This window comes from Platalea leucorodia (assembly GCF_965183815.1).
Source record: "Platalea leucorodia genome assembly, chromosome: 22".
Lineage (NCBI taxonomy): Eukaryota > Metazoa > Chordata > Aves > Pelecaniformes > Threskiornithidae > Platalea > Platalea leucorodia.
Genome location: NC_138844.1, coordinates 5,237,226 through 5,247,735, shown reverse-complemented (window position 1 = coordinate 5,247,735; position 10,510 = coordinate 5,237,226). Strand labels below are relative to the sequence as shown.

General features: G+C 56.5%; 1 protein-coding gene across 1 annotated transcript; it reads right to left on the bottom strand.

Moving 5' to 3' along the window:
• Positions 1-1,818: 1,818 nt before the first annotated feature.
• On the bottom strand, positions 1,819-5,970 carry MRPL45 (mitochondrial ribosomal protein L45). Its single transcript, XM_082331702.1, has 8 exons — positions 5,894-5,970; positions 5,410-5,608; positions 4,837-4,954; positions 4,340-4,438; positions 3,663-3,711; positions 3,285-3,434; positions 3,027-3,200; positions 1,819-2,513 (listed from the first exon to the last, which is right to left on the bottom strand). The coding sequence occupies exons 1-8, from the start codon at positions 5,948-5,950 to the stop codon at positions 2,454-2,456; spliced, it is 906 nt and encodes a 301-aa protein (XP_082187828.1). The 5' UTR covers positions 5,951-5,970; the 3' UTR covers positions 1,819-2,453.
• Between the last annotated feature and the right edge of the window lie 4,540 nt (positions 5,971-10,510).

Below are 10,510 nucleotides of genomic sequence, written 5' to 3'. Positions count from 1 at the left end.
AATTCTTGCAGCAACTCAGCTGTAAAGGTGTTTGTCTTAACCAACAATGCCGCTAACTTTTCAAAGCACTTTTGTCGTTACTGGTTTCTTCTTCACTCGTACCGTGTGTGCGTGTGTACAAACGTGCCCAGGGCTCACCTTCCCATCACAGGGGAGGTTTTTTTCCATCAACATTTCCGCTGGCGCTAGCAAGCCGCCACTTTTACAGCCCATCTGGATGCCTTTTGTCATCCCACATTTCAGCTTCTCCCTGTATTTGCAAGGCCCGTTCCCTCGGGGCAGAGATGCAGACAGATTCCCGCATGACGGGGAAGATGCTGAGACCACGGAGGCACCGCGGTCCCCAGAGCATCAGGCAGGGCTCCCGCGTTCGCCGGTACTCCAGCCCACCCGCTCACAAGCGCACGGGGGAAGGGACGCGGCCGTACGCGTGGGGAGAAGCCTCAGGGTCAGGAAGGCAGCAGCTGGGAAACGAGAAAGCCTCCGGTCTCCCCAGATTTGTCCCTCTGCTCCACTTAGGTGGAAGCAAATGAAAACAGAGACAGCAGAAGCGAAGGTTTTGGTTCTCCCTCTGCTCTCCGCGCAAGGCCGGGGCTCAGGGCTCGTCCCGCAGTTCCTTTGTCGTTTACTTCCACGCTCCTTACGAAGCGGCGTTGCTGTAGCGTGCCGTCTGCGGTCTTCAGCGCTGAACGACAAGCGATCATCCAATTGTGTACGTAAGTGTACATACAGAAAATAAAAAGTATTATCTACAGAGCGCACACTTAGTGGCTGATTTATGGGGCGCGGGGAAGATACAAATACGCTCAAGGAAGAGATACAACAGAAAGCAGCAAGGCTGCGAAGGAGACCCAGGAATAGAAGTGGTTTAGTTGCAGAGGTTTGAATATTGGCAAAGGAGATGGGGAGCCACACGCTGCTAGACTGGAAGGAAAGGCCATTCTCCCAGAAAAACCAGCCACTCCACCAAAAAACACGCTCTTTTCACTCAGAGCCAGGGCTGAAGAACCTTGTCGGTTGGTCTTGGTCGAGGAGTCCCGTCCGTACCTGCTCGTACGCTGCCTGAGTCACACCAGACACAAACCAGGCAGCTCAACGCTGATTTATTTTAGCTCCCAGCCCAGCTCGCATATGCTGGAGCACTTCAGCTCATGAATGAAGCGTAGGCAGGAGGCTCGATATAGTAGGTTCTTTCAGGAGAGGCAGACAGATCGTGACACCCCTCTGATTTCCAAAAAGATGAAAGGGATTCCATCGCTGGCTCCTCTCCTAACAGAGCATAAAGATGATATTCTGCCCTTTCAAAAGAACATCATTCTCAAGAAACACTGAACAACTCTGCAAGGCTAAGGAGCCGTAACTCTTTTGCTGCATATTCTGTAAAATCTCTTTTAAGGAAGAAAAAAATGCACTTAACTCTCACAAGCCCTGGGAAATGGCCGAGTTAAAAAGCAAGACAAGGCTGAAAAAGAGAATGTTTCGTTACTTGATGACTAGTGAATATTTGGCTCTGTGACTAGGAGTAAACGGAACTTATCTGAGCAAAACAGATTAGCAGAGTGCGCGGGTTTATTCCCAGCCATGGAGAAAGCTGATCTCTGGGTACGTGTTTTCCCAACCCACACAGCCTGCAAAACCAGGGGACCTGATGCGAATGTCATCGTGTCCACAGGATGGTGCCAGCCACTCACTAACACCAACCCAGCGCTGAATTCCTCAGCGCCTATAACAAACGCACCACAACCCATCAGCCATGAGACACGCTGCCTTTCAAGAAGCCATTGCTTGATGCAAACGCTGACCTTAGGAGTCAAAAAACTTTATTAAATTATCAGGGCTGTGCTGCAGCCCCTTTGGGAAGCTTGGCCATTAACAAGCACCCGTTCAGCAGGAGTCCAATCGCAGTACCCGCTCAGGAGAATTGGATTTAAGGTGTGCTTGCTGCTCTTCCCTGTTTTCTGTTGAAGAAAAGAAGCCTGGGAATCAGTACAGAGAGGAAAAGAGGATGGGAAAAGAAAGGGCCAAACACCTACTGCTGCAAGTTTTAATGAAAGCCCACCGGGTCTACGACACTTTCCCATGGAAGTGCCAAATATCCCATGTCTGGACAGACTTCTGCGATGCAAGCTCAGGACAGAGGTCAGCCCAGAGAGCAGTCCTGAAGAGAACAGGCTTCTCATCTTCACAGAAACACAGAGGGGTTAAGCTGCAGCACACCAAATCTACTTGGACAGAGTACAGCTCTTCTCAGAGCTCACCTGAATCCCTCTCCCCAGCCCCTCTCACTCCGTTAAAGGCAAATTCTTAGTGACTGGAGTCCATTTCTGAAGCCACTTTGTTGACTGCTCACTGGAAAGGCACAGCCATATCCAACCCTCCACCTCCACAGACATTCTCCGCTTCTTCCCACCAGAGCGGCTTGCGCTGCTGTCTCTGTACAGGCTCTGAACTTCCTACTTCATTTCTTCAAACTCTTTTGAGGGATCCAAGGTCGGGCCAGGAATCATCACAGTCTGAAAAAGCAAGGAACAAAATCAGCACGACACAGAGCAGCTCTGAAGTGCTGTAACAGGAATTCTTCGTGCTACAGAGCATAAGAAAGGGAGAGCAGGGGGTTCTGGCAACGCAAAGGCCCTGCACAGGAAGATGACCAGATGGCAGCAGCATGGGGGAGGACACGGAGGGGGAATGGGAGGACATGCCTTGTACTACACTATGGTTCTCACCCCCTTCCTCGCTAGGACCTGTTTTTAGTAACCCAGGAAGACAGAGCACCTGCACCACTTCGCCAGGCTGCGGGCAGGGAGCAGTAACCCCCTAAATTACGTGTCACATGCCAGCAGCCTCCTATTACAGCTTCCAGGTGCTAGAGGCTGATAATACCACATTAATAAATAGGTCTGCTTGCAGATTAATGCACCGCCCTCCCGTTACAGGAAGCTTAGCTTTGGTTTTGTCCAGAATTAAGCAGGAACCTATGTGTCACAGACAGAGGCCGTGCTGGTGCCTTCTCCTTGGGGCATTACCTTAACAATGGGCTCCTTCGGTGGAGCCCACTCTGGAACGATCTTGCCGTGCATCCTCCATGTGCCATATGGGTTGACCAAGTACCTCTCAAACACGACATACTCCAAAACGTCCTTGGGCACCTGCTCCCCACCGTACATTAGCCGCCCAAAGCGGTCGTAGATTGCCAGAATCTGTAAACAGAGCCAAGAAACTTGCGTTGGGCCGGCAGCAGGGTGGAGTCAGGTGGGAAACGCAAGGGGCAGAAGGGGACGTACCTGCCGCGTGTGCATCCGCACCGTCACCTGGCCGTACAGGTTGCCTCGATTCACAATGCTGTCGCAGCGAACGTGAACCACTCTCGGAGGCTCCAGCGACTCCACAAAACTCCACCGGATGGTCTTGTACCTGTTCCCACGGACCATTTCCTACAAAGAAACACAAGCACCAACTTAATTAGGACATGAACTGAATGACAAGCAAACTACCATATATAATGAAGCATTTATTCATTAGCTATTAACTTAGACTTGTGCTCTCCCCTCCCAGCTCTGTCTTTACTGTTTCCAGAAAAAATGAGACAGATGATCAGGTTTAGAGAGCCTGAGAGACCACGGAAGACATCAAGGACACGCTACATCCAGATAAACACTTACTGGGTAGCAGCGCTCTGTCACCAGGGAGTGAAGTTTCTGCTTGTTAAAACTGCAAGTGAAACACAGCCAGTTACTTGAACACGCATATCGTAAAGAGGCTTACTCACAAATTCCTGCTTCCCCAGAAGACACGCAATCTGCTGGGAAAACAGAAAAAGCGAAATTCTCAGCTGTGATCTCAGCACGAAATCAGAACACGAACGCAAACTGGTTGACAAGACTTGAGAGAAAGACACAACCTCCTTTGGAAGCCCGTTATGACCTAAATGTTTTATTGATGTTTGGAATTGTAACCAAGAACGATGCAGTTTTGAAATCTGTTCTATTACTGGAAAGCAGAGCAAGCCAGGGGAGTATCATTTCACATCCAAACAATGCCCAGCAGCGTGATTCTGAACAGCACCAACCACCCGCTCATCTGCTGATAACACTCGTGCTGCTCATCTCCTTTGCAGGTCAGGTCGAGATGCATCTTCTGCCACCTGCTTTTCATTATCAAAAGCAAGAGGGTACTGACCAAATCTCCAAAGCTCTGCTCTTCACAGAGATGGGGGCAGAACAAGATAAAGTATTTGTTGCAGAGGAAGTACAAGGATTAGAAAGACAAGGAAGACAGAGCATATAAGCAAAGAGAAGTAGGTCCTACATAACCACATCAGTCAGAGAAGGGGCCTTACTTTGCCAGGCAATTGTGAGCTTCAATAAATATCTCCTGCGCCTTCTCAGGGAAAGTTTTAGTGCTGAAATCCGGATCATGATCTTTTATCTTCCGCAGACTGAAAAGACAAGAAAAGCTCTACCATGAGTAAAGAACAATTTGGAACCATCTTGCATGTTTCAGATGATGACAGTGACCTTATCCAGTTCAAGCCCAGCTTTTACCAGGGAGCAACCGAGAACTGGAGACTCCCCGCTAAGCCGTCACCTCTAGGTGCTCGCAAAACAGACATAGCACTGCAAACCCAAAGAATCCTCAAGAAAATGCATGCACACGGTGTCCATTCACGCTAGGACAAGTGCCTTGCGTTTATTCTCACACCAGGGACTCCTGGGTAAGTGGTACAACAGCAACAATGGACGAAGCGGGTAGAAAACAAAATACATCATCTCACCACTGCAAGACAGAACCAAGAAAAACGTCTGCACCACAGACTAATTAAAAGAAGGTACGTACGCCAGCTGGGAGGTAGCGGTCTGCTTCAGCTTCTCCATCTTTTGCTTCAGCCCATCTTTGGATAGGGAAGTCAAGCGGGCATCGCCCTCAGGAGGGACATAAGGGTCTATAATATCAGCTGCACGAGAGAGAAGAAAGGTCAGGAGGAGGCTCAAAAACAGCCAAATGAAAGAAACAAAGAGGCAGCACCCTGGCTCCCTGAAAATGTTTGTAAGACGAAATATGAGCAGGCAAAGAATTGCTAGTCTAACACAGCTTGTCAGCGGTGACAGGTGCCTGCTCTCTGCTCTCCTTTTCCACACAGCCCAGCATAGGAGGAGACACATTCAGCAGCAGGGAACGTGACCTCCCTTGCTGTTCCTTGTCCCTAGGTACGAAGGGGCCAAGTGTGACACGCTTCTGGGGTAAAGCAGGACGGCTGCTATCCCTCACCAGCAGGCAGAGTGCATAATTCAGTCTATGGCAGGCAGACACTCTCTGTCAGCATGGTGACACCGCTCAGGCTAACTGCTCCATGCTGCTGCTTCGCATTAGTTTTCCCTTGAGAAGAGACCAAAGCAGAATTTCTACCACCTGTGCAGGCCAAGTAGAAAGTCCGTTCTATATGTTCGTCAGGAAATACTGTCCCCAAAGACTTGAGTCTCCTCTCCTTCTCTTCAGGAGACAGTTCTCTGGCCCATTCGGGGACAGAAAACCTCCTCTTCTTCGTTCTCACTGGGACAACAAGACAGGCTCGAGCCACTCCAGCAGGACGGAGCACGGACTCCGCAGTCTAAGGAAGCGAAATAACAAAGCCGTGGAGTTAGCCCAAGGGCCGAGAAACGCCACCATCTTGACTTATTTCCCTTCACATCTCCCAAACACAGAGCAGCTGTAAACACACCTAACGCGGCTACCTGGAGCCCTCCTTGTCCCACGGCCCTCCCCGTATCCCCTCGTCCCTGACTCCCCACATCCCTTATCCCGTGGCTCCGCAGCCCCTCGCAGCCCCGCAGCCCCTCGTCCCGTTCCCCTCTGTGCCTCCTGCCGGCCCCCCAGCCCCGCTCCCGGGCCCCACCTGCCAGCACACCCGCAGGCCCAGCCGCCCCACTCCCGCCTTCATGGCGGCCGCCATCTTCCCGCCGCGCAGCCCGCCGGGACGTGGGCGGGGCCGAAGCGAAGAGGGGCGTGGCCGAGTGGGGGCCGCGCGCGGAAGGGGCGGGGCCGGCGGGAGCCCGCGCCGCGGCGGCGAGTGGAAAATTCCATCGGCTGCGGGGGCGGGCGGGGGCCGGGGGAGGCTCCGCCCCCCAGCGCGCGGCGGGGGGGACCCCGGTGGCTGCGGCAGTGCGGGGGGGTCCCGCAGGCGGCTCCGGAGGGGCCCGGTGCACCGGGAGAGGGGGTGCGGGCCCCCCCGTGCCACATGCAACGAGCCAGGGCCCCCCCCCGCCCCGCCCCAGGCAGGGGGTGCCGGACCCCCCTGTGTCTGTGTGTCCCCCCCGAGCTGCAGAGCCCCCCCAGCCCCCCCGGGCACCTGTGCAGCGCCCCCCGAGCTGCAGAGCCCCCCCCAGCCCCCCCGGGGACCTGTGCAGCCCCCCCCCGAGCTGCAGAGCCCCCCCAGCCCCCCCGGGGACCTGTGCAGCCCCCCCGGCAGCTCAGCTCGGCTCCGGGTGCTGCAGCAGTCGGTGCCCGATGGTTTTGGCATTTCAAATTGCAGCAGCACTCGGGGCTGCGGGCGCAGGGGGGCTCGGGGCAAGGGTCCCATCCGAATGTCCGGCTTGGCACGCCGGGATGCAGCAGCTCCGATGCACTAAAGCAAACCCCACTTATCCCAAACCCCCTTCCCTTGAAATTCCAGCCCCAGGGACACCCCGGGGATGCTCAGCACCCTCCCGCAGCTGCAGGGTGAGGACTTGGTCCATCTTGCAGACCCAAAGGCAAACACAAGCATAGGGGTGCGAAGCCCAGGGCGGCCCCGCGGGAGCCGGGAGCTCGTTGGGAGGCTCCGGGATGCGCTCGCTCCGCCTGGCCGTGCTCCCAGTTTGCTTTGGGATCTGTTGATCTTGGCTACGAGAAAGCGTTGCTCCATCGGACAGCTGGTTAATGTGTAGTGATGGCTCCGCTGTGCCCGGAGACCGTTGATCCCAACCCACGGTGTTACCTGTGCCGGCATGAGCGGGGCGAGCCGGGAGCAGCCCTGCGGGGCTGTGCCGGGGGGCACGGGGGGAGCCAGGCACCCCTGGGTGGGGGGATTGCATCTGCATCCCTCAGCGGCTCCGAAAGTCTGGCATGATGCTCATGGGTGCTCAAAAATAGGAAAGCGAGGATCCTCCCCACTGCACCCCCAATGGGAAAACTGGAGCCAGTTTCCCCTCTGGAAAACAGGGCTGAAGCCCCAGGGCCACGGAGCCGCTCCTGCAGCAGCCGGGGCTGAGTCACTGCCCCCCGCGCCCCACGGCCCCGGCGCTTTCCCACAGCTTGGGACTCGCGGGGCTGGATTTTCCCAGCCCACCTGGCTTTCCCGGCTGCAGAGCTGCCCTGTGGTGCCACCCCAGCCGGTTTTACCACCGTGGGCAGCCATTTCAGGGCTCTGGCTGCCCCCTGGGGCCACATCCCCGCCATGGGGGGCTGCTGGGGAGCACGGCCCGGGAGCGTCGCCGCCTGCTGCGGTTCGGGCTGGGGCTCACCCCAGCAGCGGTGGCCTCTGGGGACGCCACTTGACAGTGCCCCCAGCCCACGTGTGACCTTCCCCCTGCAAAACCACCACGCTGGGCTTTGCCTCATCGTAAAGCGGGACCAGGGCTGGGATTTGGAGAGACGTGAGCATCAAAAGAAGTGGGATGCGCTCAGCACCCGCCCAAAGCTGAGCTATCCCCGGCAGCTCCAGGCAGAGGCTCAGCCACATTTGCCTCCGTCCTTGTGCAACTCGCCCCAGGTACACGGCGAGGCAGGAGGGCGACGGGCAGACCTGCACGCATGCATCGCCATGCAGCGAGATGAAGCCATGAAGCGATGCAAAATGCCTCCCAACCCCCCGGCAACAGCCTGCGGAGCAAGGGGCCCCATGAACCACTTTGCAGCTTCGAGCGCGCCTTGTCCCCGTGCTCCCGAATACCAGAGATTCCTGCCCTAAGCCGCCGGCCCGGACCTGCGAGGCAGGATTAGCCAGTGCCCTCCGGCTGCTCCCGCTCTGGGCAGGAACGGCAAAAACTCCAGAGAAAGAGAGAAGAAAAGAAAAGCCTCTCTTGGGATCTTTCTTTTTCTTTTTTTCCCCTTTTTTTCCCCTTGTTTTCCTAATTAAAAATGGTGCACTGACAGCGGTTGGTGGCCACAGAGACTCTGGGCTAATTACAGCTCCTGGCTTCCACCCCGTCCGTTTGTCCCCGGGCCCTCTCCAGTCTGGCGCTGCAGGAGAACCCGGTTTGGTCAGGACACAGCAGAGGAGGTGGCTTCCCCCCGGCTTTCTCGGCAGAGGCTCTTGCTTTCTTCCTTTCTTTCTTTCTGGATTCTTGCTGACAGCAGCATCTGTCATCTAACAATATCTCCCGTGCGGACCAACAGCCGCAGAAGGCACCCGGAGCCCTTTACCGAGCACAAGCCCCGCAGCCGCTGCGGCCACCGAGCCCCCTCGCTGCCCCCAGCACCGGGCGCACACCGGGAGGGCACCCAGCCACCGGCGCAGCCATCGGGGCAGGAATTAAAGCTCAGAGGAGACAATCCCCTCCGCCTCCCTCCCACAGCGGCTGGCGGCTCTGCTCCAGGAATAGGTTTATCCTGCCCCTGACCTTGCTGCCTGCCTGGCCACGGGCTCTGCCCCTGCGCTGGGGCATCGAAAGCGGAGGCGAGGCAGGAGGAGAAGAGCTTTTTGCTCTGGTGAGGTCTCTCAGCACGACCGTGGCACGGCTGGGCTGAGTCCTCCTGTGTCCAGCCTGGCTGCAAATCCCGCAGGGAGGCTCCCGACCCAACCCACGCTGAACCGCGGGGTCACCGCTCCGGCCCTTCCCTCGCTGCGGGGGGGACGGGATTTTCTCCCCAGCTCCCCGCTGGCATCGCAGGCTTGAGCTCGGTGCAAGAACGATGAAAACTTTCCCTGGTCCTGAGTCCCAGCCCTGACACGTCCCCACCAACACCGTCCCTGTGTCCCACGGGGCTTCGCACCCCACCAAGGCGGCGGGAGGGGACGGTGGCAGGAGCAAGGGGACGGCAGCAGTTGCCCGACCTCCCCGCACGGCTCCAGCTGTTTCCTTGTCTCCCTTCCTCTCCTCGGGGCTCTGCAGCACAATGCGGCCCCGCAGAAACCCCAGATGAACCCAGGCTCATCAGCCATTTGGTTTTTATAACGATGTGCTAAGAGCCGTCTGTACTTTCTCCGTGCCCCAGTTCGTGCTGCCGGCTCCTCCAGGTCTCAGCGAATCCCCGCTCCCTCTCCCGCTCGGCGCTAACTTATATTTTAAACAGCGAGGTACCACTTTCAGCAAAAATAAATCTCTTAGGGGGGGGAGGAGAAAAAAAGGAGCGATCGCAGTTTCTAGTGGTGGAAGGCAATTAATGATTTCCTGCCTCTGCGAGCTGTGCTTCCTTCTTAAAACGAGGGAGGTTGTGGCACCCACAAAGACACAGCACGCTGCCTTTTGTGGGGCTGAGGCGCGATCAGGTCCGTGTCCAATGCCGCACGGAGCCAGGCGGGAGGCAGCGGCGGAGTTGCCGGATCCAAGATCGCCGTGGCGGGTCCCGGGGCCGAGAGCAGGGCTGGGCTGCGGCTCTCACCCTGCAAGCCGGGTGCGGGGAAGGCCACCGCGGCCGCCGGCTCCCCTCTGCCAGAGGAATTCAATTTTTTGCCTTTCTTTTTCCCATATAAAGTCTTTATTAAGAATTTTTAAACTTCCTGCTGGTGTTTGTCACAAACCCAAACAGCCATCCAACATCACCCACTTGGGACATTTATTACCCTGTAAATACTCTTCCCTGTATTGTGTACATAGCTTTTTAAGACTGATTCCTTACATAGCATCTTCCACGAGCCTCAGCGACGCTCCGCAGCACTGCGGACCCCGGGCGAGCAGGGAGAGCCCCGAAAGGGCTGCGGCACCCCGGGGTGCGCAGCAGCGGCTGCTTGGCCATGGGAAACAGCCAAGAAGCCCCTTTCTGTTCAAGAGCTTAAGAGTTTTTTTTACTTAGGAGGACGTGAGCTTGGCCACAAAGAGCTGCATGTGCACCCACAGCCCTGGGGTTTTACTGGGAGCCCTGCAACACCCAGGTTTCACCTTGGTGCTGCGGTGCAAGCGCGGGGAGGAGGAGGAGAGCGGCTGTTAGCTCAGGGTGGGGAGAAAAAGCAACCCCACGTAGCTGCCTGGACAGGTAAAGCAGGCCTGGAGGACAGGACACCTTCTCTCTGCTCCACACATGCACGTTGCTTATTTTTGCTGCAAAGTCCAAGGGGTTTGAAGCTGATCTCACCATTTTTTTAGCGCTGGAGGTTGGTGATAGAGTTATATCCCGAGCTCTGTGAGCAGTGCTGCCATATCTGGGCTTGGGGAGCACAGAGGTGACCAAACCCGGGGAGAAAGGGACCTGCGTCCTCCAGATACAAGGGCCAGACGCTGCACGGTGCCGAGTGGGCGCTCGGAGGACAGGACAGGGTGACGAGCAGCCTGGGAAAAACCCAAACCTGCACGGCGTGCGCAGCGTGCTGCCGGCG

Coding starts and splice junctions, on each gene's coding strand:
- MRPL45 (XM_082331702.1), bottom strand. CDS start 5,950: ATGGCGGCCGCCATGAAGGCGGGAGTGGGGCGGCTGGGCCTGCGGGTG. Junction 5,609..5,893: donor GCCTGCGGGTGTGCTGGCAG/GTGGGGCCCGGG, acceptor TCGCTTCCTTAG/ACTGCGGAGTCCGTGCTCCG. Junction 4,955..5,409: donor TTTCTACTTGGCCTGCACAG/GTGGTAGAAATT, acceptor TCTCTCGTGCAG/CTGATATTATAGACCCTTAT.